Here is a 15,981-nt window from a genome sequence, read left to right on the forward strand (position 1 = left end):
TCCATCCTCAACACCACTCTGCTCAAAGAGTTCAAGACAATGGTACCTTGCCACCTTTAACTCCTGGGAGACCTTGTGGGCCTGGAATTCCTGGGGGGCCCTGCTCTCCTTTGGGACCCTGGAAATAAAGAAAAGGAAAAAACACATTAGGAGGAAAGTAAGTCACAGTGAAGAGGCTGATATCCTAGTCTCGCAGGGGTGTCTCCCAGCCCTGCTTGGAAATGCTGCCGGGGACTGAAAGTAGACATTCTGAATGCAAAGCAGGTGTTCCAGTCCTTCCACAATCATGAACCATGGGCTGCCTGCCACAAACAGAGATTGTCCAGGCATTTATTTATTTGGGAGTTATTTATACCCTGCCTACTAACCAAAGTTCTTGAGGCAGCTTACAATATATTTTAAAAAACAATAAAATAGTCAATGATATAACAGACACTACAGCAGGGTCAAAGTACAGTGGTATCTCGATTTTTGAACGCAATCCATTCTGAAAGACCATTCAAGTTCTGAAACATTTGAAAACTGAGGTGCAGTTTCCCATAGAAAGTAATGCAAAATGGATTAATCCGTTCCAGACTTTTAAAATCAAAACAGCAATTTAACATTAATTTTACCATCCAATGATACCATAGAGCCACACAGTCACAAAAACAATCTGGCTGCAAGAGTGCTCCTGAGGTGAGACGAGAACAGATATATTTCACACAGTCACCAAATAAGCCCAAATATCACCTCCGTGTCATGCAGGTGCTTAGGACTCAACAGCCGACAGCTAGGCCTCCAGATTTTGCACTCAGCAGAAGCTGCGTGGCATGTCCGACTTCTGAGGCGTGATCAAAAACCAAAACGTTTGTCAGCGGAGATGTTCGAAAACCGAGGCACAACCGTATATACAAGTTGGCCTAGGACCTGGGAGACTTGAGTTCAGATCCCCACTCAGGTATGATGCTCCCTGGTTGACCTTGGGCCAATCACTGCCTCACAGCCTACAGTACCTGACAGGGTTGTTGTGAGGATTAGATGAGGAGAGGCAGAACCATGTACGTCACCTTGAGCTGCTTGGAGAAAACGTTAGGATGAAAGTTTGATTCTGATGGTCTCTTCTGAGGTGAAACAGAGATATAAGGGCCCGGAGGGGAGACCACCATTCAACGGAGCTCTTGGAAAAGAGCTCTGGTTCTTTTTTCAGAAGAAAGAAAGAGAAGGAATGCATTTGAATTCAAGGACTGAATTTTTTATACTCACAACTTTCCCCTGCACTCCCGGAGGACCCACTGGGCCTCTCTCACCCCGATCTCCCTGTGAAATAGAAGGGGAGAGGTCAAGATGTTCAATTCTGCCATAACTGTGAGCTAAATGTGTCCACAGGGACAAGACATCCTTCGCCCTGCCTGACAAGGCCTACACCAGCCTCCCCCAATCTAGAGGCTATTGGACTCTAACTCCCACCAGCCCCAGCCAGCATGGCCAACAGTCAGCCATGATGGGAGTTGCAGTTGAGCAACATCATGCAGGCTGAGGAAGGCTGGTCTGCATAAACCTCAGATTCTGAATGGGATAATATCACACCCCCTGAAGCAAATACTCTACTTTGAGGAATCATCTGCCTCAACTGCAAAAGGCTCTAGGGATGCACTGATATTAGTTGAGCAATTCGGTGTACAAACTAAGTCTGCTGCCCCCACTCCCATAATGCTTCCACATTATCTGTACCTTACAGAGAAATTAATTTTAAAAGACTTACTTTCACACCAGCAATCCCTTGCGGCCCTGCTTCTCCTTGAGGTCCTGGCTCACCCTGAATGGGAATGGCAGAACACATCAACTGAAGATCTGGTTTTAAGGAACGAACAGCCCCTTTTTGTGCATTGATGACAATCTGCACTCATGATGGTATCAGGGCAGCGATACGCAATCCCACTTTCAATAACGTTTGTGCCTGCAAAGGTTCTGGGGTGGACATACTGCTTCATTTCCATTCAGTGCGTGTCCTTTTTATACCACTAATGCTCCAGTTATTTTTTTCTGTACCACTTTTATTGTGCTATAGCACAAAAGGTCCCCTTCAGACAGCATGAATGTGGTAACAGCAGATAAGCATTGCAGAACAACTCACAAAGTGGAATACCGTGAGGAGGGTCCAGTATAAATCCACCACTAGTTCACTATTATTGTGTCAATGACAGCTCACAGAATATATCTGCAAAACACACCAGTACGAGACGTAAGTCTGGTGAGGCCTGAAGTCTGCTTTGTTGCAGGGCTGGGGGGGGGGGCGGGTAGAGAAAGATTACTCAGCCATGGAAGGAAGCTAAAAAAAAAAAAAGTTACTGCACAGAATTACGGTAATTCAATATCATTATATTTGCACTTCTTTAAAAGCAGCACAGCCTTTACTTGCTTTTAAGAATTTGATAGGCTCGTGCTGCCCCCTGCTGTCCAAAGCAGGAAAGTGCAAGCACCAAAAGCAACACCTGCTTTGCCCTGGCACCTTTTTGCCATTCAAATGCAAGCATCTGATGTCCGCAGGTGAAGCCATATTGGACCTTCTCCCCCTGCAGTGGGGAGTAAACAGGAGCCCAACTTCATTTATAAATGTTGAATATTTCTGTGGGATATAACCAAGGCAACTAACAGAAACCAACCAACATAGAGATGTCATTTACATATACATTATTAATAGCAGAAGCATCATTAATGTAATAGAAAGTGCTTGTGAGACCAATAAGACAATTTCTCTCACTCCCAAAAAACCCCACAGCCTGCAGAAGAGAAAATGAGGTTCTCCAAACAGCAAAAGTGAAAAAAGTGTGTGTGTGTGTGTGTGTGTGTGAGAGAGAGAGAGAGAGAGAGAGAGAGAGAGAGAGGGAGGGAATAAATAAAATGAATTAACAATAAATTATGAGAAAGGTGGCAGGAAGCAAACACCTACTGGATAAGCAAGGAAACCTCAGAGACTGGGATATATTGCAGAGCTCTTAGTGTCTGCTGTTTTAAAGTGTCTATATTTTAAAGTTAAGAAACAAAATATAATGGGGGGGGCGGAGATCCCTTTTTACTTACAAGTTTCCCAGGTGCCCCCGATGAGCCTGCCAGGCCACGACCCCCTGGTTCACCCTGTTTAAAACATCAAAAGACATAATTCAAAGCATTTGATGGTTCCTTGATCCATCAATGTGCCAACGGTGGCCATCTGTATATGGTTTATAACAGCCTTCCTGAAACTGTTGCCCTCCAGAGGTTTTGGACTACATCTCCCATCAGCCCCAACCAGGGGAAGGCTGGTTTAAAAGGAAAGAGGAGCAGGTGATATTATTAAGTCAAGGCACTCACCTTCTGTCCTGGGCCACCCTTGGTTCCAGGTGTGCCTGGCAAGCCCTGCGATGAAAGAAAAGAAAAAAACAGCAACCCCAAATTATCTATTGTATGATAATTTCATATTTATTATACCAGAATGTCTTCCCTTCTTTGGCTTGGGGAGGGGTGGGTTTCTTGGTCCAGATCCAAAGAGAAATTCCTTCTGAGAGAAACTAGATAATGCATTACCACAGATGGTTGGTGGATGTGGCACTCAGCTAGATAAGCCACATGGATCATCATTATAAGCAGAGTTCTGCCAACATGTGGCAGCCTGGATAGCGTGGTTAGAGTGTGGTGCTGATAATGCCAAGGTTGCAAGTTCGATCCCTGTGTGGCACTGTTGCATAATCCTGCATTGCAGGGTGTTGGACTAGTTCAGGCATAGGCAAACTCAGCCCTCCAGATGTTTTGAGACTACAGTTCCCATCATCCCTGACCACTGGTCTTGTTAGCTAGGGATTATGGGAGTTGTAGTCCCAAAACATCTGGAGGGTCGAGTTTGCCTATGCCTGGACTAGTTGATCCTCAGGGTCCATTCCACTTCTACAATTCTATGAATATATGGTATGCTTATGGTTTTTTTTTTTAAATGTTAAAATCATATGTTATTGGACATAAAGGTAAAGGTAAAGGGACCCCTGACCATTAGGTCCAGTTGTGACCAACTCTGGAGTTGCGGTGCTCATCTTGCTTTATTGGCCGAGGGGAGCCGGCGTACAGCTTCTGGGTCATGTGGCCAGCATGACTAAGCCACTTCTGGCGAACCAGAGCAGCGCACGGAAACGCCGGTTACCTTCCCGCCAGAGCGGTACCTATTTATCTACTTGCACTTTGACATGCTTTCGAACTGCTAGGTTGGCAGGAGCTGGGACCGAGCAACGGGAGCTCACCCCGTCGCGGGGATTCGAACCGCCGGCCTTCTGATCGGCAAGTCCTAGGCTCTGTGGTTTAACCCACAGCGCCATATGTTCCCCTAATTGAAGACCTTTACAGCTATTGCTCAAATATCTAACAAAGGTGTGGGTAACCTTTGGTAACCTATTTGTTGCTGAACTACAACTTCCATCATCCCTGGCCATTGGCCATGCTTGTTGGGGCTGATGGGAGTTGTAGTTCAGCAACAGCTGGAGAGTCAAGGTTTCCCCACTCCTGACCTAAGGAGCCCATCTCTGCAGCAGTTCCTGAGAATTCCCAGTTCCCATCCACAGCCACATTATCCAGTTAACCTGTCCATTTCAGCTAAAGATTTCCCAAACTACCCAGTAATATCCAATTTTCTAGTTCGAATCACAATCTTCAGTGTTCCCAACGCATATTCAATAAGAGCTTTACGATTACACAGACGAGAAGATTTTGTTTGTTTGTTTTAAATGAAATACAGCAGTGGCAGTTTTTCACCAGTGGATAAATTGACTGGGCTGATTCTAAACTAGGAAGGTTGCCAAACTACCTTCAGGTGATATAATAAAATGATTTGAAATAATACTTACAGCTAAGCCTCGGTGGCCTGGAGGCCCTGGAAGACCTGGTTGCCCTGCACTTCCCTACAAGACAGAAGAATAGCCATTAATGGGAGGCAGGAAAGAATGAAGCAAATATTGAGAAACAGCAAGACGGGACACGGTTGCAGCACTTACAATTTTGTCTTTTAAAAAAATAAAACTTCAATAGCTGTAGGAACACAACTCCAGGCTCACAGAAGGGAACACCATCTTACTGCTTATACAAAAAGGAGACTCATGGGATCTCACAGGGACCTAACATCAAGCAAAGGTCACACCAAGATCTCTTTGCAATCTGAAGACTGAACCAAATATTAAGAGGCTCCCAGTTTGAATGTTCCTCCTGCCAGAACTTGCTAAGTGGCCTCAGCCCAGCAATTCTCAGCCTCAGTCCCCCAGTCCAGAATATGGTGATATATTCTATAACTAGAATATAATAGTAACAGTAATACTAGTGATACTAGTAATAATATAATAGTAATACTGAATAAACTTGCAGGGTTGTTGTAAGGACTACAGCTAGATAATGCACTTTGAACATCTGAAAGCGCTACACAAATGTTTATCATTTATTACGATATAATTCATACATAATATTGTGTTTTAGTTATGGATAATTCCAATAATTTATGGTATTTTAAAATGTTATAAGGTTAGTGTTAACAAAATGAACTGTTCATTTAGATTATTAAGCAGGGTGCTTCCAATGTCAGTCCTAACCAGAAATGACCTATTGAAATTAATGGATGCAAGTATCTTAGGCCCATTAAGTTCAATGGGCCTACTCTTGAGTAGAACTTAGTTGGATACAACCCATTACATACGAACCGAATTAGGATTAGACTCTTGGTTGTACTAATATGCATTGTTGTTGTTGTTGTATTGTTGTTCTGGTGTCATGAACTACTTAGGGCACAATTATGGGGGTAAATAAAATAATACTGTTACTGTACAGCATCCCCAGCCTCTCTGTGGCCTAGTACACAAAAATTACCTGCGGGGGTTGTAATTCTGGAAATTGCTAAGCAAACACAAGCGATGTCTGGGCACCTGCGAGGCCTAACAACTAAAAGGACAACATGGGCTCTGTGTTGCTTAGCAACTGCTGCAAATGGGAAAGGGAAGAAGGAGAACAGGCCCATTCAGACATGACATGGTTGCCAAACAGGAATGAGACTGGGAGTAGGTCTTGTGTAGTGGTGGCACCATAAAAAATATGGAGGGGAGGTGTCACATGTGCTTGGTGGTTGTGAAGGGAGGACTTTGGTCCATACATTAGCTTTCTGAAAGAATATATATATAAATATATATACAGAGAGAGAGAGAGACTTGATAGGAATAGCTGCTTTGCTGCCCCTCCCATCAAAAAATCCTCACTCAGGCTGGATTTAGGTTTGATGAGGCCCTAAGCTACTGAATGTAATGGGGCCCTTTATATGTCCAACTGTCCTTTGTCAACAACAGATTGTCACTGGGGTTTTTTTGTGTTGAATAAATGCTATATGGTAATTCATGGACCTAATAGTTATCTAAAGCAATTTGCATTAACAAAATATGTGATATTTTAGGGAGCAGGCTAGCAGGTGGGGCCCATTACTAACATCATAGGAGCCTACACAACACAACACAAAACACTGTTGCTGTATATAGACAAACAAGTTACAATTGTGACAGAACAATAAACAACACAAAAGAAAATGCATACAGAACAAAGAGTAAATTACATCGTTTAAGGGCATCTTCTTACCTTCACCCCAGGAATACCTGGGGTGCCATCTTTGCCATCAATCCCAGGAAGACCCTACAGCAAAGGGGAAAGAAGAAAAATGTAATACTGTTTCTCGATGTTTACATGTTTTCAGTCAGTTTGGAAGCTGATTTCCAAGCAGGAAATCAAGGAATCTTACTTTCATCTTTCTCCCCCAAACACCATTGGACTCCCAAGATGGAGGTCAGAAAAAAGGAGATACTTACCTGTCCCCCTTTTGGCCCCATTCCTCCTTGAGGGCCCCTGAAACCACGAGCACCCTAAAAAAAGTAACCCCCCAGAAAGACCCCTTGTTAATATACCAAGGAAATGACAACCACAAAAATCTGAATGAGCTTCTGGCTGTGGTTTCTGCACTGCTTATAGCTGCCACCAACTGACCCACCAAACTTTAACAAGACATTGAATGTGCAGAAAATCAATGGCTGGCTTTTGACTGCAAGAAGGAAGGGAGTTCCTGTGGCATTAAATTCCTCTGGGGTTTCGATCGTCAAGTAGCTGCACATTGTACCGGAAATCAAAAGCATAGCTGTGAACCGATGCTACCAATTAGCTAAGTGGAACTAAAAGCCAACCAATTTTTATTTTTTTTAATAACCTATCATAATAGTACCTTAAATGCATGGTGCTGATGGGGCTGAAGGTTCAACTGGCCATAGCCAGTCCAATATGTTTTGGCACCTGAGGCAAACCACACAATGGCGCCCCTGGGAAGAAGGGACAACAGGAGGAATCAAATCACCCTTACCCGACGATTGAAGTGGGAATCAAAGGCCGTTGGGGGGACAGGACACCAATCTGAAACCCACTGGCTGGGTGCAGAGCCCATGTGTCTGCAGAGGGCTGCTCCCGCCATTACACTAGGGGTGGAAAGAGACCAGCAGTGCCTCTTATTCACCGAGGGGCTGTTGTAGAGGTGGTGGGGGGACTGCTGTGGAGACGGCAGATCCAGCCTTCAAAGAGCATGCCGCAGCTTTCGTCACCACCATTGCAGTGGCGGCAGCAGCAGACAGTGCATTACTGGGAGGCCAGATCTGCTGCTCCTGAGGATCCTGCTGCCTGAGGCAGTTGCTTCACCTTGCCTCATGGGTGGGCTGGCCCCAAACTGCCAGTCCCATCAGCTTTAGAATCCGGACCAGGAGGAGGGTGCCATTTTGTTTTTCACCTCAGGCAGCAAAATGCCCTGGCCCCAGGGAGTGTGTGCGTGAGAGAGAGGAGGAAAGTAGTTGGATAAATTTCAAAAGCAAGGTTCATGATACAAGTTTAGACTCCAATTCCCCCCTCTTCAGCTACAGCAGGGAGGCTGGAATCCCACTAATCCTGTTTGTACTGAAGGCAAGTCAACATGCATCTTGATGATGGCTGAGTTAATGAGCCAGTGGAACCTGGAAGGAGCTGAGGTTTTTGTTGCCCCGGTGAAATAAAGAGGGAAGGAGCGGTATTGTTCAAACATCACAGCTGGGGGGAGGGAAGCATAGGTCAGAAAGCTCTTCCCTTCAGGTTCTTGGGAGAGTTTCAAAAAGCAATTTCAGATGTAGATGGGGAGCAGGTTACAGAAGTAATTCTAATTGGACATGCCCTGCCGTCTCTAAGAGGCCCAGTTCCAAGTGAATTTCCAGTGCTATTGGGAACATGGGAAGTCAGACCCTTGGTCCATCCAGCTCAGCACTGTTTCCCATGATTGGCAGCAGGCACCTTTCCCAGTCCTACCTACAGATGCCATTGGGGGTAGAGCCTGCGACCTTCTGTATGCAAAGAGATGCTCTGCCACTGAGTGACAGCCCTTGCCTAGGTCCAGTATATCTGAAGGAGCGTCTCCACCCCCATCGTTCTGCCCGGACACTGAGGTCCAGCGCCAAGGGCCTTCTGGCAGTTCCCTCACTAAGACCCACTGGGATAGCTCAGTTGGTAGAGTATGAGAAGCCAAGTTACAGGGAACTAGGCAGAGGGCCTTCTCCGTAGTGGCACCTGCCCTGTGGAACGCCCTCCCACCAGATGTCAAAGAGAACAACAACTACCAGACTTTTAGAAGACATCTGAAGGCAGCCCTGTTTAAGGAAGCTTTTAACGTTTGATGCATTAGTGTATTTTAATATTTTGTTGGAAGCCACCCAGAGTGGCTGGGGAAGCCCAGCCAGATGGGCAGAGTATAAATAATAAATAATAATTATTATTATCATCATCATCATCATCATCATCATTACTATTATTATTTTCACATCTAGAAGAGCCAAATTCAAATTCCCTTTCAGCCACAAAACTGGCATGGATCCACCGGCCTAGCCTACCTCACAGGGCTCTTGCAAGGATAAAGGGGGTAGGGGGAGAAATATATGCTCTGCTGCCCTGAGAGCCTTAGAGGAAGGATGGGATATATAACTGAAATATCTAAAATCAATGAAATAAATTAATGAAATTGAAGTGGGAGTCGTCACATGCTCTTGAGCCCCTGGGATAGGGTGGTGTGGTGTGGGTTTATCAAGAGATCAAAAAAGGTCAAAGGAGCACCCTTATCATGAAACTGCTTATCTCCTGATGATTCAACTGAATGCTGCAGTCAAATGTTTTACTCACAAGGTCTCCCTTCTCGCCAGCCTGTCCTGGTGGCCCCCTGGGTCCTTCTTCACCCTACAACAAATATTTTATGGTTAAAATAGAAAATGAAAAATAAAGTGAACATTTTCAAGCCTTCCTAAAATTAACACGTGGCATTAATATTGCAGGCAGTTTACTGAGATATCACAAAATGGTCAGTGGCAACAGAGGGGTTTTTTAAAAAATAAATAAATAAAGAGGAGCAGGGATATGGGCTGACCTTTTTAATGCCAATGAACTTGGGTGACACTGCACTGATCCCACAACATGCCCAACTATCTGGAAGCACTCTAATGATCCTTTTCAGAGAACATGGACTCCAACATGGATCCTTCTCATGTCCCTGAAGCCTGATTCAATTTGTTCATGGAGAGCCAGAGAGCTGGGAAGAGCTTCTGATTCCAGGTGATTATAGACAACTTACATCTTTTGAGAGTGGGGGAGTGGTAATCCCTATGCTTGCTAAATTGAGAGTACTGTAAACCCTTTTGATAATGAGTCTGATTGTGCAGTAAGTGTGAGAGCTCCAAACCAAGAAGTTCCTGGTTTAAAGCAAGCAAACAAAAAACTCTTAATCACAAACATACTTAGGCAAGCCACTGTCATTTTAAGGCCCGATACTTCTTCCCTCACATCTAAGATATGCAAATAACACAAAATAACCAGCATCAGGCTCTACAGTTCATTATTTCTTCCTCATTTTTCTGTCAAAGCAATCCAAGTGGCATATATCTATGTGTGTGTAACACAAAGCAATTAAATATATATCCAATAAAAGAGCACACAAAAAACCCAGCAACTGTTAAAGCACCCAAAAGACAGCAACAGGAAATGGTAGAATTAGCCCCATTTGACCAGCTTTGTGAGGTTACAAGACTCTGAAAAAGACTTAACACGGATACCGCCTAGAAAAAAGTTTAACTGGTTAACAACAGACCAAACACAAAATGTGAACACTGGTGGAGGAAGGAGGTGTGGTGGGTGCAGCCCACCCCGGGTGTCATCCCGGGGGGGGTGACATCGCCACCCCACCCCCCTGGGGCGCTCGCCCTGACCCCAGGTGCACAGCATGTGCGCCATTCCGGGTGCCGGAGCAGCTAGCTCCGCCTCTGAATGTGAAGAAGATGGTTAGCTGAACTCACGTACAGCACACACTTTAAAAATTTGAAATGTACACCATAAATGCAATGATTTATTGAAACCCTTGAGGGAGCCACTATTTGAGTTTAAGAAATGGCTGCATTACATGCTGTATTAACCATGTTCGCTAGTTCAAAAGACAGCAGGGCAAAATGTTGTTTCTAACATCTTTTATGAATGCTTCTTTCAGGGCCGGTAACTCCTACGAGTTCCTTTTCGCGTGTGGTGCACAGTGGAACATGGGTAAACAGCCAAGCCCTGTGCTCCAGGAGAAGTTGTGTGGGGTCAGGGAACTGATGTCCTTTGATGTCCAGCTCCTGGGACATGTGCTCAGATTATCCTGTAAGAAAACTCCTCTAGCAAAAACCAAGGAAGAGACTTCTGCACCCACAATCCAGTTTCCATCCATGCTGTCAAAGGCAGTAGCGTGCAGTCAGTGGACTGCACTAACTAGGTTAGTCCCCTAAATTAGAGTATTAAAGTATTAAAGCTTGGCGCCTCCTTCCCAAAGTCTGGGAAGCTTCTGCCCAGCTAAAAGAGGGAGGCTTGATGCTCTGACAGGATCCAAGAGCCCTTCCTCCACCTTGCCAAAGCCCATCTGGCTTTGGGAAGGGGGCAACAAGGCTCCAACATCCTGTCAGAGGCCTGGTGCTTCCCTCCCAAAGCCTTTGAAGCTTCTGCCTGGCTTGAGGAGGGAGGCACAACGCTCACACGTGCGACATCAGGACATCCCCCTCTCCTGCTAATCACCCTCGCAAGATGGCGCCTCTGGCCCTAACTGTTCCCCTATGAAAAAATTCACCAAACGCCACTGGTCAAAGGCCTCAAACATGGGACCATAGTGAACGTGTAGGGTTAACCAGAAAAACAAACCAAGAAACGAAGAATAAATGAGTTACCGGTGGCCCTGCAGCCCCAATGGTTCCAATCATGCCTTTATAACCTTGAGGGCCCTATGCAAACACAGAGTGAAAAGAAGCAGACGTTAAGATTCATAGCAAACTCTTTGTGCTCCGATGACAAAAGTAAACCCCCCAAATGGTGTCCCGCTGAGTTGTGACATCATCAGCTCATTCACCATTTCCCTTCTGCCTAGTGTACCTACAATCTCTCCTTTGGGGCCTGCCATTCCAGGATATCCTCTGAGACCTTGTGGGCCCTGGAAAGAAAAGGAAACCAAGCCTGGATTAATTACCTTACTTCTGGGTGAGGTCTCATCTCGTAGCTAAAGCTGTTCAAACCCCCAACCCATCTGTCATCTTGAAAAATATCCATCCATGGATGAAGCGTGGGAAGTCATTATCCGTAAAGATTAATCACCAGTTTCCTCACCACCTTTTCTGTCTGATTCACTGATTATCACCTAATGCTGATATTTCCTGCCCACAACCCCATACAGGAGTCGAGACATTAGTTTAATGATTATATTAAGTGAAAGGACCATAACATTTACTCAAGCAAAGACAAAGTTTCCACCCGGCTTCAACAAAGAATTCCGTCCTGTTAATTCCTTCTTATCACCAAAGCAGAAGAGCTTTGAACTAATGAATTTGGTGGGAAAGTGAGCTCTTTGTAGACCCTGGGAGCAGAATGCCTCAACGGTAATGCGATAAACTAAGATGGATTGGCCAAGAATACAGTCCCAAATTGACCCTCCTCCCACTTTGCCTTTGAACTCTAGAGTCTGCCTATATGATACACCCCACATGTCAAAAAGTGATCACTGGTAAGTAATCAGGCTCTGACTGTTAAGAATTATGGTCCTTCTCAGACTGTCACTATTTCGGGGTGGAATTAAATCTGTTACAGGTTGTCAATTGTAGGTGATTTTGAGAGGCCTTGCGCAACAAAGGTGTTTCCCCAAAAGATTGAACTTTCTGAGATTAGAAAAGTGATAGGGAAATGAACTGGAATGTGAGAAAGCACCTGCTTTGATGCAGGTACTCTAACCTCAGGTTATCAGACGTCCCCATTTTCCAGGGACAGTCCCCGGATTTACACATCAGTCCCCATACAAAATCCATTGAAGTTGAAAAGATTCCCCGGATTCATTGAAAAAAATCTGGTAACCTTGCTACAAACAAATCAGGATGAATGCTCAATAAACAGATCATCTGGAAGTGCTCTGCAAAGACTCTTCCAGAAGCAAGCATTGAAAGCAGCAGGGGATTGCAGGCTGCATTCCAAACACGAAAAGCATTATATACAATTTACAGCTCAAGCCTGTACATATCTATTCAGAAGTAAATTTTATTGAGTCCAATGGACTTGCACCACAGGTGAGTAACAAATAAAACAGTGCTATGCGTATAATATGAAGTTTAAAAACAAGCAAACAAAGCCTTATTTAGTTCCCCACTCACTCACCTCACTGGCCCCCCAGTATGCCTAGACTGAAGCGGCTACATCATAAGCATATTTTTCTCCAGCCATTTTCCCCCCTTTGGCAATTAGCAAGTAGAGAAACTAAAAATAGAAACCATTAACCTAATACTAAGTAAAAATGAAGGTTATATTAATTAAGCTCATGAACTGTATGGAAGTCTCAATATTATCTAATACAGGGGTACAAACAATAGCATATCTGGTCCCCTGTGGTAAGGAATGAACATCTCTCTAGGTGACCAGGTGAGGTTGTATGTGAACAGATACACTAGTAAGCCCTTTCGTGGACTTATTTGCACAACCGAACATGCAGGAATAAAAGAGGAAATCCGTACTTCTAGAAAAAAAGTGTCCCTATTAATACAGTTAATATAATTACACTGACCTGGTGGAAAGACAAAATACAACATATAAATTATGTCCCCACAGGTCTAAGATGAAAACAAGAACATTAAGAAACAGAAATAAATAAATACGTTACGGGAGGGCCAGGAATGCCTTGTTCTCCAGAGAGGCCCACATCACCCTTCGGACCCTGAGGAAATGAAATTAAATAAATAAATAAAAGGAAGATGTCAGAGCTACAAGTGAAACAAAAATGCAAAAACCAGCTTTGAAATGTGGACTTTAAGCTGTACATTTGATTCTATGGTAGAATGGAAAGGAATTTAGGAAATCTACATTCAATTCTATGCTGTCAAGGTGCAATAAGTCTTCCCTCATCAACCTACACAAGTCTGTCTTTATCCTTGCCCTTGGTATTGCCATGCTATTTTCATGCCTTCCCTTGCTACTTTCTGCCTTAAAAAAAAATATCTTCATCCCACAACTTCTTTTTATCTGCTTCTCTCTTTTCCAACACCTAACACTGAAACTGTTTCCGTTGGGTTGCCATATGTCCTCTTTTTCCAGGACACGTCCTCTTTTTCATGGGTAGAGTCATCATAGCGATTCAAAGGTAAAAGCAGAAGTCGGTAAATGTGTCTTCTTTTTTGCTCTTCAAAATATGGCACCCCTGTTGCTATTTTGCAGGTGGGATTCAATCTTATAAAATTTTAAAATAATAAAGGAAGCAGATTTGGTGTACATGTGCTTCCATTAAAAAAAAAAACACCACCCGGCCTTTTTGCAGTAAGGAAAGTGACAGAAAATCAAATGGGGGGGGGATAACCATCACTTGACACAATGTAGTACAACTTCCACACACACTTCGTGAAAACAAATAAGGGTGAATGTTCAATAAAAAGGTCGCCTGGAAGATCCCCGAGTCCATGCCAACAACACTCTAGATATGAAGATCTCAGAACCTGGGGCTGGTTCACACATGATGTGGGTTTTTTATGTTTAAAGGATCTACACATTGGGAAAGAAAATGGAGTAGATGGGAACAGCCTTAATTTTGCAAATGTGTGTAACATACACATAAACTTCACAGGTAGCCAAGATTAGATAGAGGTTCCAGCTGAATGTAATTCCGGTTGCCTGGCTGGGTTTGCTGTTGTGTTATGTGTGAAAAGCACTTCAGTTGCCCAGGCTGCACCCTTCTTCTTAAAATCAACTGCAGGTATCGTGAAGAGATAGACCAAGTATGTACTCACTGGTCTGCCCTGTCTGCCAGGCTCTCCCAGAGCTCCAGGACGGCCTTTGTGTCCCTATAGAGAAAGAGAGCCAACATTTTAAAGGCTGCCTGAGTCTCACATAGAATGAATAGTTTCCTACTCTATAATCAATCAGCATGCCACCTCTCCAACCAATTACAATGCGATTTGCTAGTGGTTGTTACATGGGGTTTGACCACACGAATGCACACACGCGCACAGACAGAGACGAGAAAGAGAGAGTTCTCAGGCATACCAATAAAAAGTCCAAGCATATCCCAAACACATCTTCACAATTCCAAGCACAAGGACAGAAAGAAAGAAAGAAAGAAAGAAAGAAAGAAAGAAAGAAAGAAAGAAAGAGAGAGAGAGAGAGAAAGGAAGGAAGGAAGGAAGGAAGGAAGGAAGGAAGGAAGGAAGGAAGGAAGGGAGGAAGGAAGGAAGGAAGGAAGGAAGACAGACTACAATGGCTATAAAATTTGTTTTGAAATTTCAAAAAGATGGGTCTCAGATAAAGACAATGACATGCCAGGATTGTTTTATTTAAAGAAGCAACAGACTCACAGAGCGGGAAAAGGTATAGCAGATGCCACTCTAGGGGAATCTTGGCCCTCTATTTAGTGTTGGACTACAGTTCCCATCATCCTTGACCACTAGCCATGCTGGCTTGGGCTGATGGAAACTGGAGCCCAACAGCATCTGGAGGGCAACAGGTTCCCTATCACTACATGAGAAGATAAATTACAGCATCACAGCTACAGCACTGCCTAGCAGCCACCTCTAGAGGACCATATCCATCATGTTGCTTAGCAACCACAATGGACAGGTGCTCCATAGACTGTGTTCCCTTAGCAACCATCGTTATAAGCAGAGAAGGAGAGAGAGCCACCATGTTTTTGTGGCCTAGTAACCACCACAGAAAAAGGATGGAGTACTGCCATTTCTGTGTGGGCTTAGCTCACCATTTGAGAAAGAGAATGGGCAAACAGTGCTCGTTTGCCTATTATTTCAGCCTTTGCCAACCTGGTGCCATCCAGTCTGATGACTGGGCATGCTGGCAGAGACTGATGGGAGTTGTAGTCCAACCACATCTGAAGGGCAACAGGTTGGTGAAGGCTGTATTATTTAATAAGGTTTGAGCAGGGAGGTAGCTACTGTGTGTTAGTCTCTTGAAGCAAAAGCAAGTTTTCTAGTACCTTAAAATCTGACAAATTTGTTATGCAAAATGCTTTCATGGCCCAGAATCTACTGCAACAGAAACATTTGATGATTATACTCTAGTTCCACAAAAGCTTATGCCACCATAAATCTGCTCTAGTCTTTTGAGGTCCTACAAGACTCTTTGCTGTTTTCATTAATACAAGTTTTGTAACCCACCCTTCCTCAAGAGTTATTGTTGCCTCACAACAACCCTGTGTAGCAGATTGTCCTGAGAAACAGCAGCTTGCTGGCTTCAGTGAACCGTATGTGACTGAGCAGGGATTTGAACTGGTGTTTCCCACATCCCAATCCAACCCTCTGCAAAGCAAAGTCACTTAAATAACACAGACGGAGTCCAAAGAGGGGGGGGGGGGGAGAAATCCTGCTAATACTTTACAGAGGAAATTGAACAAGAACAGTATAATTTGAGAAG

General features: G+C 44.2%; 1 protein-coding gene across 1 annotated transcript in view; it reads right to left on the reverse strand.

Annotated features, from left to right (window-relative positions):
• The window catches only part of COL9A2 (collagen type IX alpha 2 chain), a gene marked incomplete at its 3' end in the record, with an annotated part of 48,171 nt that overhangs the window by 12,555 nt on the left and 19,635 nt on the right, over nt 1-15,981 (reverse strand). Inside the window, exons 12-24 of the mRNA XM_079988021.1 lie at nt 14,349-14,402; nt 13,232-13,285; nt 11,471-11,524; nt 11,265-11,318; nt 9,205-9,258; nt 6,837-6,890; nt 6,610-6,663; nt 4,851-4,904; nt 3,334-3,378; nt 3,064-3,117; nt 1,745-1,798; nt 1,246-1,299; nt 47-118 (exon numbers count right to left, since the gene is read on the reverse strand). Of these exons, the coding sequence (XP_079844147.1) occupies nt 47-118; nt 1,246-1,299; nt 1,745-1,798; nt 3,064-3,117; nt 3,334-3,378; nt 4,851-4,904; nt 6,610-6,663; nt 6,837-6,890; nt 9,205-9,258; nt 11,265-11,318; nt 11,471-11,524; nt 13,232-13,285; nt 14,349-14,402 (711 nt within the window). The remainder of the gene's footprint in view (nt 1-46; nt 119-1,245; nt 1,300-1,744; nt 1,799-3,063; nt 3,118-3,333; nt 3,379-4,850; nt 4,905-6,609; nt 6,664-6,836; nt 6,891-9,204; nt 9,259-11,264; nt 11,319-11,470; nt 11,525-13,231; nt 13,286-14,348; nt 14,403-15,981) is intronic.

The sequence above is a fragment of the Podarcis cretensis genome (assembly GCF_951804945.1).
Source record: "Podarcis cretensis genome assembly, chromosome: 8".
In the NCBI taxonomy this organism is placed as follows: Eukaryota; Metazoa; Chordata; class Lepidosauria; order Squamata; family Lacertidae; genus Podarcis; species Podarcis cretensis.